The sequence below is a fragment of the Mustela nivalis genome, assembly GCF_964662115.1.
Source record: "Mustela nivalis genome assembly, chromosome: 7".
NCBI classification, from domain to species: Eukaryota; Metazoa; Chordata; class Mammalia; order Carnivora; family Mustelidae; genus Mustela; species Mustela nivalis.
The window spans coordinates 66,343,193-66,360,563 of NC_139026.1; the positions used below are offsets into that span (position 1 = coordinate 66,343,193).

Genomic DNA, 17,371 nt, shown 5'->3' on the forward strand with positions numbered 1-17,371 from the left:
AGGTGTCTGTGACTATTCACTTTCAGAGAAAGAAGAAAAGCAGAGGAGAGAATCCACATCTTCAAGAGGGTAAGGGACAGAGTATCAAAATGGCCTGGAAAATGTTCAGAATTAACATCAGAAAGTCAAATGTTCACCTAGGGCTCAGCTGGGAAGAAACAAAAGAAAAATCAATATGCAGTCAAAGAATGGCTTCACTTTTCTAGAAGGTGACTCTCTAGGAGAGTCCCTTAGCAACAGCTTTGAAATTCCAGAACCTGTCCTCAACCCTGATGGTCAGCTTCGGCGTCTGTCTGGATCTCAGACTTCTTGCCCGATCTTCCTACCACGGAAATGCACGTGGCAGTGGTGGAAACAGCCTTGGTGCTGCTGCTGAGCATGGGGTGGACCTCAGACTCTCTCTGCTCACCCACCATTTTTTATAGAGACTGTTGGATCCGTCGCTTTCCAGGTCTTCTGATTGACCTGGAGGAGTCTCAGAAGCTGGGAGCTCAGTTCCTGAAGTATTATTCTGAACGTACCGGCCAGAAATGTAGCAGGAGCTGCTGCCTTAGGAAGGATGGTAAGTATCAATGATATGCCTGAGCAAAAATCAGGAGAAACTTAGAAAATGAAGACCTAAGTAAGGAGCTCTAGGCAGAGGTTCCAGGGAACAGATGATCAGGACTAGGGAAGATGAGGGAGAGACAAGGGGATGGGGGAGGCAGGAGAGAGATTGAGACTGACTTTCCCATTTGGATCATTTCCGGCTCAGTTTACAAATCTGGTGATGATCCAGAGTGCCATGGAACCCACAGGTAACACAGAATCTTCTTTTCTTCACTAAAGCGCTAAATGAAACGATTTCCTCGAGGGTTAACTAACAATATTTCCACATCCCCCCAAAATGGCATATTTGGCTTCAAAAAATAATACAATAATTTCTTTTTCAAACTTCTTTTGGTGATCTCAATATTTCAAATTTTTGAAATGTGCTTGTTTGTGTTGAGCAAATGTGGGTTGCATGGAGCAAGAATTTAGATTGTTTAGATGTTTTGAAGGACATAGGTAGATATATGTCAACTAGCAAAAAGAAAGAAAATAAATATATATTTTAAATATTCTGATTTTTTTGTCTGAAGTCCAGAATCAGAGTTAAGCATCACCCATGTAATATGATCAAGGTTTATAATAAGGAAAACATTTCATTATTGCAGAATTTCCAGTTATAATTGTCTAAAGACTACTTTCATTTGTTTTTCATTTTTCCAAGATTTTAAAGCTACTTGGAAAGAAATAGCAAAAGCAACACAATACGTTAAAATAATTCTCTTGGTTCTTCTACACTTTCTTTCCATGGTTTGATACTGACTTATTAATTGCCAGTGCCTCCTATCCAAGTACACATGGCAGATTTCTGGGATGTGTACTGAGGCTACCCAAGGGTGTAAACTGACCACAGTGTGAGAAGCTGTCCCGGGCGAAGCCCTAGAAAGTTAATCAGGCACACAAGAGAGCAATTAATTTTTTAAAGGGAATTTTTTTTTTTTTTACAGAATTTATTTATTTGAGAGAGAGAGAGAGTGTGTGTGTGTGTGTGTGAGAGAGAGAGAGTACAAGCAGAGGCAACAGCAGAGGGAAAGGAGAAACAGATTTCCCGTTTAGCAGGGAGCCCAATGCAGGGCTTGATCCCAGGACCCGGGATCATGAGCTGAGCCAAAGGCAGACGCTTAACTGACTGAGGCACCCAGGTGCCCCAAGGGAAAATTTTTTGAAAAGGTTGCCAATCTAGATTCTCACCTTAAAGATGCTTCTAACTCCCATAAGCCTGAAGGGAAGGTGTGTGGGGGGGGTGTACCTTTCAGCATTTTCCCATGGTATCCATTTACCTGACTGTCCATCGCAGGGAAACTGTGTCCTCTGGACTTCCAGGGATACTTTAAGCATCCAGTAGAATTCCATGATTTTAGAGCCTCTGTAGCTTCCAAGTTGTGGTTTTCTTCCTCCAGAAGAAAGGGCACGAACACACGTCTGTTTTTAGCTGGAAGCCAGAACTTTAAAAAGCCACAGTCCTGCAATAACTAACCTGTTCAGAGCTGGAACTCTAAAATGTACACGAAGAGGAATATAAAACTTCTTTCAAAATTGTTCTCTTTACAGCATCAACTACTTTCTTATCAAAAATTTAAATGTCTAAATTTGAATCTTTTTTAATCCTTTCCCTTAAACTTGACAGTCCAGTCTTTAAGGAATGCATTTGTAATCTAAAATGTATTAGCAATGTATTATTCATTGAATTCTGTCCTCTTCTTTATCCTCCTGGCTGGCCCAGAGGTAACGGGGGAGGGGTGGGATAGAGCTCCCCACAGTTAACCTTACACAGAAGCAGCAAAGGTTTGGCCACCCACAGTTCCACAACAGCTTTAGGGATACTCTGAGGTCTGGTAATTGTATGCTATCCCTCTGTAATCTTATTTTATTAAAGAAGTTGATACCTTTGGTCAATGGAGATTTCCCAGCGCATGGTTCCTACTACAGTGCAGCAGGAGGAAAGTCTGTTTTGTACTTTAGGGAGGACAGACTGGATACTGGCACTCAGCAAATCAGACTTAAGGGTTTCCAGAAATAACATGATGCATTTTATGGAGCAAAGTTATTTAGGAGAAGGGGGATAGCATCAGTGACGTACCCCCACCCACTAGAATTCCAAATGTTCACATCCTTGTCAGTGGACTCTCTTCCTCTTTAAAGGACATTGAATGGGCTTTCCGTTGGATGTGTGATTTGCAAATGGGGCTAGTGCTCCCCTATAATCAGGGTCAGGGTAGCGTTCACCTGGCCTGCTGCCTTTCTACCATCCGGGCCTCTCCCAGTAATTGCAGTGTTTGCCTTCCCATGACTCCCTCTTTTGTTACAACATCTGTCACTTGATTTTTGTTTTTCTTTCTCTGGTGAACTCCGGTGCATTAGCATTCTGAGAGGGCACTGCAACTAGAAATCTGATAAGCCCCAGGGGCTTCTGTAGCCAACTGAACTTTCATGAACATAAAATCCTGGGATTGGAAAATGATTCCAGGTAATCCTGTGTGGAATGGAATGTGTGAAAGATTAGAGAAAAATCCATGGACAGTTTCTTTTAAAAGGGCATTTTCCACATTCATAGAAACAGTTACTGTAGTTCACCATGTTCTGTGAGATGTCTGCACATAGCCCTGCAATATACTGGTGTGAATGCCATGTTCTTGGAAGAAATAGAAGCTACTCAGAGCTCTTCCAGCTGGGAGAAACCAAAACCACCTGCAGATGCACTTTTCCTTTCAGTTTCCTGTAACGTGGCTGTCTTCTACCATGATCCCATGCATGACAATGTCAACTGCCTCCATGTTCACTGCCCCACACTGGAGAGCTGCATATTAGAGCCTGGAACCAGTGCCATTTTATATAACGTAACAGAAGGTAATGATTTGTGCATTTTGTGTTTATGCTGAAGAATGTTGGTAACGCTCTAGTAGAGATGTATAACCTAGAAACTGGCTGGTAACAACCTGAACCACTATTTTCCCATGATCTCTATCTGGAAAAGTTTTGGGCATCCAGGGCAGAAAACTACAAATAAATTTGCTCTAGTTTGGCATGCTCAGCACTGATGAATTCATTCCAGATGATAACAAATTATATGTGATCAAAGAAGAGCTTAAGCATTACCTATATTCCAGGAGCCCCTAGCAAAAGCCCAAAAAGGCATTCCTAATAGTGAATACTGTTACGCTGAAAAAAATAAGTAAATTAAAAAAAAAAAAAAAAGAAGAAGGCATTCCTACTGGAGGGGCTAAGCGTACTACTAGGAACAAAGAAAATGCTTAGTGGCAGTTTTGAGGTCTATGGACAGACACTGTATACAAGGCTTCTACAAAGATTGATGTCAAGGACAAGGAAATGCACATACTAACATACATTAGCCTACCAATGGTCCCAAGATAACCATTATTTTAGATAAATACACATTTAAGCGTGCCTTGCCCATGTATACAAACACATGGTACAAATTGGTAAATGTGAAAGAATAGATTTTTGCCATCCGGATACAAAGGCGCTAAATTTCGTCATTGGTTTTATTTACTGAACACCTAATTCAGGCCAGGAGCAGCATTGCAGAAGATGGCAGCTGTATGTCTGCCCTCGAGTTTCTTACAATCTAGTTGATATGACAAGGCTCACAATTAGTGTAGAACCTAATTAAATACAAAAATGTGTGATACTGCCTCAAGTACAAGCACTCAAAAGAAGAGGAGACTAAAGAAACCTATGTTCAGAGGCAGCTTCGTGGAAGAGGCCAGGCAGAGGCAAGACAAGGAGTTCTGTATCACACGACGGGAGAGTAGAAAACAGATCTGGCTACAAAAGGGGCACTTTCGGGGTTGCAATGAAAATCTGGGTAAGGATAGGGTAGGCCAGGTTACAAAAGTGTTTTGGACAAAGCAGTGTTTGGACTTGACATTGTCAGCAACAGAGAACCAGCAAAGGAATTTAGTGAGAGAACATTATCATTAAAGTGATGAGTGTGATTGTCTTTAGTCTGGAAAAATAATATGCAGGATGCGAATTAGAATATCTAGTCAGGGAAGCATTAGATCTGGAGAAGGTGACCGTAACTGCAATGAAGAGGAGGGATGATTACCAGCACATTGAGAGGGAACCAGATAGGAACCACTTTTTGGATGAAGGAAAAGAAGAGAGTGGAGTCCAAGATTGCTCTGCAGTACATAGATTCCAGCTTGGGTGATGGAAGATTGGTGAGGTCACCGAAAGGGATAGAGAGCCAGACAAAATGATTTTGGCTTTGGGACTGTTCAGTGATGACATGAGATGTCTAGGTGGGAACCTTCAGTAGACCACAGGAGCAATGAGACCAGGGACCGAGAAAGAGGAAATAACAGGTGATGCGGATTTCAGTGCCACTGACATAATGGTGACAGCCGATGAGGATACTCGTGTGTGTGTGTGGTGAAGGGGTGAGATGAAGGGAAAAGAGAACAGACTAAAGATTGTGGAAAGCACACAACCAATTTGAACCAAGGAGAGAACCAGCTAAAGAAAGAAAAAATGAGAAACAGGCAATCTGAGATAAAGTGTCAAGAGAGTCTGCATTCCAGGGAGTCACAAGAGGAGAATTTTAGGGAAAGGATGGCCAGCAGGATTGAGGGTAAAAGAGAAGTCAGAACAATGAGGTGGCCAGGAAATATGGAAACTACTGATTATCTCAGAAGCATAATTCTGACAGAATAGTGTGGATGGAACAAGATGGCAGAAGGCAAACAACAAAGAAAGGAAATGGATATCGTTATGTTGAGAGGGAGAGAGGCAGAGAGACAGAAACTGATAGGAGAGACAACTGAAAAGCTGTTGAGAAGTTTTTTCCCCTCCCCTTTATAGACAGAACAATATTTGCTTGTGTCTGAAGTCAGAGGGAAAGGAGTTCCTTTACAAGAGAGAAAATACTGAAGACAAAGTCATTACCTTCAGGGACTGGGAAGGGAGGAGACAGAGGGCTTTGCTCATGATTTTGAATACAGTTATACTTCTGTATTGTTTATTTTTTTAAAACTTTAAGATGCTTCATATCTCAAATGGTTACTGCTTTTTTTGCAATTCTTGCACTAACATTGGCTATTGTTACCCAGAAGCCCCGGCAGACACAAAGAATCCTCCATGATGGAGCCAGCTGTTTGTAACAGAAAGTGTTCTTGAAAGTTAAGATAAATTCAAATGTGGCCAGGACGTTTCTAAGCCTTCCAGAAATATGCAATAGTAGAACTTGAACTTAAGCTCAGTTCACTAACTTGGTGGCAAACCCAAGACTTCTCCAAGCTGTGCTTTGATATTCTCTCCTTGAAATAAAAAATAAAATGAATGATGCCTTATTTATCTTTCAGGTATAGATCCAGATTTGCTGGTTTTTGAACAATCACGTCCCACATATCTAAATACTCGTTCCTCATCTAACACACGGGACAGACTAAGGATTTTAAAAGCTACGCATTTAGATGAACAACAAACCACAGTGATAAACCAAATGCTACCATCAACCACACATCAAGATTCGGTTGTCAACACAAACAGTACTAGGTATTCCAAGGAGTTAACCACAGATTCTTGGGCAAAACTCATTTCCCTGAATAACTCCATTACCACAGAGGTAAATATGGTGTCACACAGCACTGATTTCATCAAGAATCCAGATAACAAGACTATTTCTCCTTTCTTTGTTCCCATAGACACAAAAGCTTTTCATAGGCCTATTCCATCCCGACTAAACAGTAGCAAGCAATTACTAAATAAAACCAAGGGGTCCAACAGCAGAAACCACACAGCTGAGAATGAAGACATGACACCTGATGGGGCATCTGTGACTTCAAAGATGTGGCTGGCTCCAGTGGCCCTCTGTACCTCTGTCATCTTTCTTTGCTGTTGTATGATCATCCTAGCATCTGGATGCTGGAGAAAGCAGCAGGGCCAGTATAAGCCAGGGCAGAGAAAGGCAGGATCCAGGCATGTCAAAAAGTTGACACTCTAAAGAAGAACTCTTAATAGTAAAAGTTACAAGATTGTAAGCTTTCAAGGGTATCGTTTTTAGTTTTCTGTAAGACAAGGGCTGTTTGTTTAAAAAAAATAAATATTGCACAGGATTGCAAGGCCATAATCTTCATAAACTTAACTGCTTTGATCATTTCTATTTTGTGAATAGTCTACCCTTTGCCAAAGTTCCAAAATTCTGACCCCTGCACTTGTTTAGCACAGTGTGAGAGATATACTTCTAAGTGCTATACATGTATTCCCTCATGGATATAATTTTATGAATTAGATATACTTTTTAAAATGACTATAGTATTATTATCACATTTTACAGATGAGGAAAATGAGAAGAGAGAGGCTATCTTCCCTAAAGTCACATAGCTTAATATTAGGGAGGGCAGGATTTAATAGATATCTGGTTCAAAAGTTCATGCTGGAAATCACTGTTAGATTAAAAGCCTCCAAAAAACATGGAAAAAAAAATACAGAGAGGAAAACACCATAATATCATATGTTTCCTGTCAAGGTCAAATAATTGTCATGTATGTTAATAAAATCTTTTAGTGGATTGGACAGAAAAGTGCTATTATTACGGTTACTAACACATGTGCAAATGCTGCCTTTTAAAAAAATTTAGTTTTGATGTTCGACTGATTAATTCTTCTTAATCCTAAACCATCTTCATTTTTTAAAGTTGACATGCCTTTAACTCTGGTACTGGAATTGTGTTGATCTCTGTTGAATAAAGTTTGGGAGTTTTAGTTTACAGCCCTCACGTGTATGTAGTGTTTTCCCAGGTGCAAACATTAGCTGTAGGTATTTGAGCTCTGTCCAAATCTTACACCAGATCTACCCCCACCCCCACCCTGAAGTGCAGACACTTTAATTCAATCAAGTCTCCAATGATTTTAAGCTTTAGACCCTTAATCTAACCCTTGAAACTCTTTTTAAATGTGAGGAGAGATACTAAAAGACAGCCAATACGCAAGAATAGATAAAAGAAAGCCCTATTACAGGATTAATAAAACAGTATTGTTCTCTCTTATGTTAAAACAAACTGTCCAGTGGCTTAAGAGGTGTTTCTGTTTCTTTCCCTAGTGTTGATACTATGTGGGGGAAAAATATGTCTGTTTCTTTTTTTAATATAAGGAAGAAATATAAAAAATCTCTATCAGTGGAATATTAGCTACAAATAAAAATCTGATTTTTAAAATGTCATCAACTTACCCTTATTTACTAGTCATGATATTAAATATTAAATTTTATCAATTTCTTTCCCAATTCATTAGGAAAAAAATTATTCATATTACATAGGGAGGATATAAAGACTTAAATTACCCTAAAATTATATTTCAATAAATAACTCAGGAAGCAGTCTTTAAAAATTATTTGTACAATCTTTTAAAAGACTATTTTTCTTTAAAATATATGCAAGTTTTTAATTTACCTTATTTTATTTTTTATATACAAGCTTTTAAAGGTTTCCAAAAAACCAGGGGTGCTAGAAAAACATTTTTCTTCCTTGGGGTTTCTTAGAATTTGCTCATTTCCTAAAATTGGTAGTTTTATAAAAATGACCATAATTTGAGAAAACATATTTACATTTGTAAGAAACCAAACTCATACTCCTCTTCTTCAGCCACTATCTGTGACCATCAGATAAACTGAAGACATTTATTAGACTGCAGATGCAACCAGGCCAGTGTCAGCCAGGAAGCAAAAATCGCCGAGCCTAGAAACCATGTCCTTCCTGGAAGCCACAAGGACCAAAAGAGAACTTCTGAATAGAATTTAAAACTTTCTTAAGAAACAATAAAAGATTCTCAAGGCCAACAACCAGTCAACAACCAAGGCCAAGATTGTTAAACTCAATTGCAAAGTAATGATAATACTGAAATCCTCCCAACATTGTAACTAGCCAGACCTCTTTTAAAAAGTCTGTAACTGTCCAGTATTATGAAATACTTACCACTGTTGGGGAAGACATATGCAAAGAAAGAACTAAAGCATGTCACAATTAAGGGAACAGATTTATCCTACTTCTTAGTTGCCTATGTGTTTAAGCAACTTCTGAGTTATATAATTTTAAGTTTGATGTCAGCAGTCAATGTGTTATCAATGTAGCAAATATCCCTTAGACTTGGTTAAAGGATAAATATGATGTTCATTGTATATATTGGCTCAATTAATATCTTAAAGGATGGGTAAAGATCCGATTAATGAAAAACAGTAGTTTAATTATTGCTAAAATTATAATGATCGTAACTGCTTTCTATCTGAGGCAGTTCTGTATTAATCTCACAGCTCTAAGATTTTGCCATTAAGTGTCAGTGCTACAGCCTATCTTCAGATCAGTTGCCTGGAGATACCCAAACTGCAAAGGCTAGAGGGTACAGTGCTCTGTGAGACACCAAGTATAAATTTGGAGCGGGGAGGTCTGTCGGAAAAACCACCCTCAGGTTTGGTAATTCACTAGAATAATTCACAGAACTCAAGGAAAGCTGTTATACTCATATGGTTTATCACAGGGAAAGGATATGGATTAAAGTCAGCCAAGGAAAGAAGCACATAGAATGAAGTCACAGAGGGTTCCAAAGTTATAGTTTCTGGTGTCTGCCCCTAGAGGCAAGATATGTTACTTTTCCTGCACCAGTGTATGGTAATATGCCCAGAGTACTGCCAGCCAGGGAAACCTGCCCAAACTTTAGCAGTTCAAAGATTTTATAGAGGCTCTATTGCATGGGTATGACCATCTCAGCTGCCAGGTGGACTGATCCCAGGTGACTTAATGCCCCTTCCTCTAAATCATGTGGTTTTGCCGGCATGGCTAAGACTGTCAGGTGTGGCCAGCCCCACCCTAAAATCCATTGTGACTGGCTCTCACCCTAAACAAAGATATTCCTATGAGGTATGACATAGATTACCTCCTAGAAGCTGCAAGCAAAGGCCAGAGCTCTCTTTGGGCCAGGTCAGATTTTTTATTACACAGCATTACCTCCTCTGTTTTATCTATTATTATAGTATTATTTCAAAAGATGGATGACCCTAACCTACCATCTCTTTACATGTTCCCAAAGGATTTCTCCTCAACCTCTATTTTCAAAATGTTCCCTTCTTCAATACTGTTTCTGCATCTGAAATTCCTTAAACTCCATGAATCTCTAAGAAATATAACATTTCAATACACTTAAAGTATGCTTTTAATTTTTAATTTTATTTTTTAATTTCTATTTTTTTAATAAAAAATTTTTTATTTTTATTACTTATTTATATTTTTTTAAAAAAGGTTTTATTTATTTGACAGAGAGAGATCACAAGCAGGCAGAGATACAGGCGGGGGGGCTGGGGGTGGGGGGAGCAGGCTCCCCGCCAAGCGGAGAGCCCAATTCAGGACTCAATCCCAGGACCCTGAGATCATGACCTGAGCCAAAGGCAGCGGCTTAACCCACTGAGCCATCCAAGCACCCTAATTTACTATTTCTATGCAGTGGGTTACAATGTATCTCTCTTTTTGCAGTCAAGGTCATCTTATCATACTTAATAACATACAGATTCTTGAACTTGCTAATACTAAATCATACCTTCATTTCATATAAATCCTTTGGGTAACTGTTTTCAAATTCTTTTTGGCTTTCATTTATGTTCTCTAATTCTGTTAGGCAAAGTAAGTTTTGGACAAGTAACAAACTCATTAATTCCAAGTAATTAAACTCAATAGAAAATAAAATTCTATTTTAATTAACTTAACCACTTACAACTTTGGAAGTGGTAGACATAATAGATAAAAATACTGAATTGACAGTTAAATTGAATGGAATGTTTCATAGGACAAGTCTTACTTTGTCATTTACTCCAATTAATTTCAAGGTCTTACACCTCATCTCTTTTCTGAGCTGCAGAAACTCTAACTGGGGAATCTAAAGAGATGAATACCAGTTAACCTCCATTTCCACTTTTCTGCAAGCATTGGCTTGGAGAAGTGAGCCCCAGAAAACAGAAAGAAGGATGCTAAGCAGAGTTGAATTAACATAAAGTGAGCCCAAAAGAGAGGAATGGAGCAAACTTTTCAGTTTAGAAAAATACTTCCAAGAACCTGTTTCTAATCACAATTGGCATCTGTAGAAAAGGCATTGGGTGGACAGTAGTTATGTAAAAAAAAAAGCACTGAACTATATACAGGGAAGTACGTTCTGGACTTAGCCTCCTAAATAACCAAAGTCATTACAGCTGGTCCTGACTTATTTTGACTCACGATTTTTTGAATTTATAATGGTGTGAAAGCAGTAACGTACTGAGGAAACCATACTTCAGATTTTGAATTTTGATCTTTTCCCAGACTAGTGATATATGATGATACATTTTCATGATACTGGGCAGCAGCAGCCGAAGCTCCTATCCAGCCATGTGATCCTAAGGGTAAACAACCTGTTTAATGACAACCACTTTGTACCCATAAAACCATTCTTTAACTTTCAGTACAGTATTCAATAAACTTCATGAGATATTTAACACTTAATTATAAAATAGGCTCTGTGATAGATGATTCTGGCCAACTGTAAGCTAATGTTAAGTGTTCTGAGCACGTTTAAGGTAGGTTGAACTAAGCTATGATGCTTGGTAGGTTAGGTGTTTTAAATATATTTTCAACTTACGATATTTTCATCTTAAGATGGATTTATTGGGACATAACCCCATCCTAAGTTGAGGAAGATCTGGATTTAAAAGCAACCAATAGGTGCTAATTTGTATAAAAAGAAATAGGAGATAAAATAACAACATATGTATATACATGAATATTAAAGTGATGGCAGAAATAAAATTAAAATACTTTCAAACCAGAAGGAATCACACAGGTCGTCTAATCAGTTCTACTGCCACACCATACAAATAACAAAACTGCTGAATAATCATTGCCATGATGCATTAGTATGAGAAAATATTTTAAATGTGATGTGGCTTCTAGAGTTAACATGGTGGAGTAGTAACGACCCTATGTTAGTCTTATCCCTGGAATTCAGCTAGATAGTTATCAAATCATTCTGAACACTTGCATTTTCAACCAGAGATCTGATAAAAGAAATGCTGCAATGCTACAAAGAGAAAAGTGGCCACTTCTTAGAAATATTGTCGTCTTTACTCTCTCTTTCTTCTTTTCTTTTCTGGACATAATAACAAGATGGAGAAACTTAATAACAAAAGAAAGAAGAACAGGAGTTAATATGGATATAAGTAAGATGTCTGAACTAGAACTTAAAACAATGATTATAAAGATACAAGTTGGGCTTGAAAAAAGCATTCAAGATACTAAAGAACACCTTACTGTAGAAATAAAAGAACTAAAATACAGTCATGCCAAAGTTAAAAATGCTATTACTGAGATGCGGTAAAAAATGGAGGCTCTGAAAGTGACAATAAATAAGGCACAGGAGAGTCAGTAATATAGAAGACAAAATAATGGAAAATAAGTAAGCCGAAGAGAGACAACTACTTAACCACGAAGGAAAGCTTCCAGAAATCGGTGATTCCATAAAGCAAAATAATATCCAGATAATAGGGGTCCCAGAAGATGAAGGGGAAGGAGGGAGGGCAGAATGTTTATTTGAACAAATTACAGCTGGGAACTTCCCTAATCTGGGGAAGGAAATAGGCATTCAATCCAGGAGGGACAGAGACATCCCCTCAAAATCAATAAAAAGATTGAGGTAATGATAAATGGTTCTCTAACCCCTTACTCTCAGTTTGGAGTTGTGTTTGGACATACAATAAAGAAGCTTGCAAATTTCAGATAAAGAGAAAAGCCTGAAAGCAGCTTAGGACAAGAGGTCCATAACCTACAATGGTAGAAACATAAAGCTGACAGCGGACTTGCCCAGAGACCTGGAAGGCCAGTAAGGACTGGCATGATATATTCAGGGTACCAAATGAGAAAAATATGCAACCAAGAATACTTTTATCCAGCAAGGTTGTCATTCAGAATAGAAGGAGAGATAAAGAGTTTCCAGGTTAGACAAAAACTAAAGGAATTTTTGACTACTACACTAGCCCTGTAAGAAATATTAAAGGGGATCCTTTGAGGGAAGAGAACCCAAAAGTAACAAACAGCAGAAAGGAACAGTGACAATCTACAGAAACAGTGACTTTACTGAAAATACAATGGTATAACTTCCTACGTAATTACTTTGAATGTAAATGGACTAAATGTTCCAATCAAAAGACACATGATATCAGAGTGGATAAAAAACAAGACCCATTGATATGCTGTCTATAAGAGACTCATTTTAGACCCAAAGATACCTCCAAATTGAGCATGAGGGGGTGGAGAACCATTTATCATGTTAATGAATATCAAAAGAAAGCTGGAGTAGCCATCCTTACATCAAACTAGACTTTTTAAACCAAAGACTATAATAGGAGATGAAAAGGACACAGTATCATAATAAAAGGGTCTACCCAACAAGAAGATCTAACAACTGTAAATACTTATGCCCCTAACTTGGGAGCAGCCAATTGTACAAACCAATTAGTAAAATTAAAGAAACACACTGATAATAATACAATCATAGTTGGAGACTTCAACACCCCACTCACTGCAATGGACAGATCATCTAAGCAGATGAAAAAGGAAACAAGGGCTTTGAATGACACACCAGACCAGATGGACTTAAGAGATCTATTTAGAGCATTTCATCTTAAAGCAACAGAATACACATGTACACATGTACATGGAACATTCCCCTGAACAGATCACATACTGCATCAAAAATCAGGCCTCAACTGGTACAGAAAGACTGAGATCATACCATGCAAATTTTTAGAACACCATGCTTTAAAACCTGAACTCAATCACAAGAGAAAAATTGGAAGGAACACAAATACATGTTGGTTAAAGAGCACCTTATTAAAGAATCAATCAGGAAATTAGAGAAGAACTCAAAATATACACGGAAATAAATGTGAAAACAGGATAGTTCTGAACCTTGGGGATACAGCAAAGATGGTCCTAAGAGGGAAGTATATAGTAACATAAGCCTTTCTCAAGAAATAAGAGAAGTAGGGTGCCTGGGTGGCTCAGTGGGTTAAACCCTCTGCCTTCGGCTTGGGTCATGATCACAGGGTTCTGGGATCGAGCCCCACATCAGGTTCTCTGCTCAGTGGGGAGTCTGCTTCCCCCTCTCTCTGCCTGCCTCTCTGCCTACTTGTGATCTCTCTCTCTCTGTCAAATAAATAAATAAAATCTTTAAAAAAAAAAGAAAGAAAGAAAGAAACAAGAGAAGTCCCAAATACACAACCTAACCTTAGACCTAAAGGAGCTGGGAAAAGACCAGCAAATAAAGCCAAAATCTACTACAAAGCTGTAATCAGCAACACAGCATGGTACTGGCACAAAAACAGACACATAGATCAATGGAACAGAACAGAGAGCAGATATGGACCCTCAACTCTATGGTCAACTAATCTTCAACAAAGCAGGAAAGAATGTCCAATGGAAAGAAGACAGTGTCTTCAACAAATGGTGCTGAAAAAATTAGACAGCCACATGCAGAAGAATGAAACCGGACCAATTCCTTACACCATCACAAAAATAGACTCAAAATGGATGAAAGACCTAACCGTGAGATAGGAATCTGTCAAAATCCTAGAAGAAAATATAGGCAGCAACCTTACCTCAGCTGCAACAACTTTTTGCTAGATATGTCTCCAAAGACAAGGGAAACAAAAGCAAAAATGTACTATTGAGACTTCATCAAGATAAAAAGCTTTTGCACAGCAAATAGCTGACAAAATTAAAAGGCAACCTATGGAATGGGAGAATATATTTGCAAATGGCTTATCAGATAAAGGGCCAGTATCCGGGTTGCCTGGGTGGCTCGGTGGGTTAAAGCCTCTGCCTTCGGCTCAGGTCATGATCTCAGGGTCCTGGGATCGAGCCCCGCATCGGGCTCTCTGCTCAGCGGGGAGCCTGCTTTCCCCTTTCTCTCTGCCTACTTGTGATCTCTGTCTGTCAAGTAAATAAAATTTAAAAAAAAAAAAAAAAAAGGGCCAGTATCCAAAATCTATAAAGAAACTTATTAAAGTCAACACCCAAAAATCAAAAAATCCAGTCAAGAAATGGGCAGAAGACGCCAACAGACTTTACCCCAAAGAAAAGATACAAATGGCTTGCAGACACAGCATGAGGGAAATACAAATCAAAACCATAATGAGATACCATCTCACACCAGTCAAAATGGCTAAAATTAACAAGTCAGGAACAACAGATGTTGGTGAAGATGTGGAGAAAGGGGAACCCTCTTACACTGTTAGTAGGAATGCAAACTGGTGAGCCGCTCTGGAAAACAGTTTGGAGGTTCCTCAGAAAGTTGAAAAGAGAGCTACCCTATGAACCAGCAACTGCATTACTGGGTATTTACCCCAAAGATACGAATGCAGTGATCCAAAGGGGCATCTCACCCCAATGTTTAGAGTAGCAACGTCCACCACAGCCAAAATATGGAAAGCGTCCAGATGTCCACTGACAGATGAATGGATAAAGATGAGGTATATATACACAGTAGTATTTTTATTCAGAAAGAATTAAATCTTATCATTTTCAACAATGTGGATAGAATTAGAGTATTATGCTAAGCAAAATAAGTAAGTCAGAGAAAGACAAATACCATATGATTTCATTCATATGTGGAATTTAAGAAATAAAAGAGATGAACACAGGAGAAGATAAGGAAAAATAAAATAAGATGAAAATTGACAGGAAGGCAAACTGTAAGAGACATTGAACTCTAGGAAACACACTGAGGGTTGCTGAAGGGGAGGTGGGTGGGGTGATGAGGTAACTGGGGGATGGGTATTAAAAAGGGAAACCGATGGAATGAGCACTGGGTATGTTATATGCAACTGATGAATCACTAATAATAATCACTAAGCCTCTGAAACTAATAAAAAAAATCTGAAATGTGTAAAAACGGTTTTTTTTTTAGCATTTTCAAATTTATATAAAGTGAGATAATTATAAAATTATATCATGGAGATTTTAAATCAAGGAGATTTTTAAAAATCATAAAATAAAAATTAAATCAAGGAGATTTTTCTAAATAAATCACATTAGATTTAATAGTTTCTTCACTGATTCTTTGTACTGAGAAAGGGTATTTTCATTGTCCCCTTCATTCTTAAGACTAACAACAGACTTTTTGTACTCTTCAACTTCTTTCGTAGCAAGGAGCTCTTCTTTATTTACATCCAGATTTTTCTCAGCAGCTTTGATTTGGAGAAGTGTTTCCAGAATATTTTTTTCAGAGGAGCTATTGTTCCATACATACTCTTCCATGTCTGCTTCAGTCTTATCTTTCTCCCATTCTTCAGTTTTCTGAAAGGAAAAAAATGAGTTCTGAAATCTGAGAAATACGATCCAAAAACAAAGTTTTGTTTTTGTTTTAGGGAAAGAGAATCTGCAAAATGTGGAGTCCCTATGGATACTTTGTATGTGAACTTTGATTTCCCTCCCTTACAGCACTGCTATCCACCTGCGCCAACTGTTTCAGGACCCCACACTCTGTAAAGTGACTACTACATTACCACTCACTAACTCTACAGAATTTATCTGGCTTGCAAATTCCACTCACAAAGCAACACTATTTCCCAAAAGAGACAGAAAACTCATTTTTTGCAGCTTTCTAATCCCTAAACTCTTAACACATCAACACTTGCACATTTCTGAGGTTAATAATAAAGAGTTGAGAAAAGACTGTATTTATCTTTGTAACATGCCTGTGGGGATGACAAGGAATACCAATCATTACAATAATATAAAAATATAAAATACATGTGTAATACATGATTTTTAGTCCTAATGACTTCATATATTCTGGAATTTTATTTTGTTATTATCTTTATTTTCTATTCCTCTAAGGAAAACAATTTTTGTTACTACTTGTTTTCTCTTTTCTTTCTTTCTTTCTTTTTTTTTTAAAAGATTTTATTTATTTATTTGATAGAGAGAGACACAGTGAGAGAGGGGAAGCAGGGGGGAGCGGGTGAGGGAAAAGCAGGCTTCCCTTGGAGCAGGGAGCCTGATACAGGGCTCAATCCCAGGACTCTGGGATCATGACCTGAGCTGAAGGCAGATGCTTAACAACTGAACCACCCAGGCTCCCCACTAACATGTTTTTTCTTACAAAAGTTACTACTATGCTATCTTAGGGAACACTGTTAGGTTTTATAGTAATATAATTCAGATTCGTGATTTAGATGAAGATGTAACATTCTGTGAAAAATTAAGGAACGCAGCTGATAAATAATAAGCCCTGGTTCAATGAAGTGCTGAATGCCAGCCACATTCTTTTCAAACTAACATATTCTAACATAATATAACATATTAACAATATTTATTTCCAAAATAACATATTCTGAGCTATATACTATTATAGAATCATCCAATATTCTTAAAGCTTTTGAAGGTGGTAAACCCCGCAAATTAGAACATTTCTGAAGTATTAAAAGAAAGATTTGTAAGGCTGTCAAAATTATTTTATCTCTGAAAACTCCTCTTGAAAAAGACCCCAACTTGAGCAGACAGAGCTCCAAGTCTGTTCAGAATTAAGTGAGTACCAAGGAGTCGGTTTCCACTTCTGCCTCCCTCCTGTCCCCAACCTCACTATTCGAGTCCATGAAAAAAGAAAAAGCACAAGAGGGGCGCCTGGGTGGCTCAGTGGGTTAAAGCCTCTGCCTTCCGCTCAGGTCATGATCCCAGGGTCCTGGGGCATTAGGCTCTCTGCTCAGCAGGGAACCTGCTTCCTCCTCTCTCTCTCTCTGTTTGCCTCTC

The 17,371-nt window shown here is 38.3% G+C and overlaps 1 protein-coding gene and 1 pseudogene across 2 annotated transcripts in view; one reads left to right on the forward strand and one right to left on the reverse strand.

Moving 5' to 3' along the window:
• Positions 1 to 6,553, forward strand: LOC309870253 (MANSC domain-containing protein 4 pseudogene; annotated as a pseudogene). The gene is made up of 3 exons: positions 1 to 562; positions 3,301 to 3,435; positions 5,913 to 6,553. The product of its transcript is annotated as an MANSC domain-containing protein 4 pseudogene (transcript).
• A 9,079-nt stretch (positions 6,554 to 15,632) lies between these two features.
• The window catches only part of LOC309868501 (small ribosomal subunit protein mS35-like), a 43,261-nt gene continuing 41,522 nt past the window's right edge, over positions 15,633 to 17,371 (reverse strand). The window contains exon 8 of the mRNA XM_082738426.1: positions 15,633 to 15,916. Within this exon, the coding sequence (XP_082594552.1) occupies positions 15,647 to 15,916 (270 nt within the window). The 3' untranslated portion in view covers positions 15,633 to 15,646. The remainder of the gene's footprint in view (positions 15,917 to 17,371) is intronic.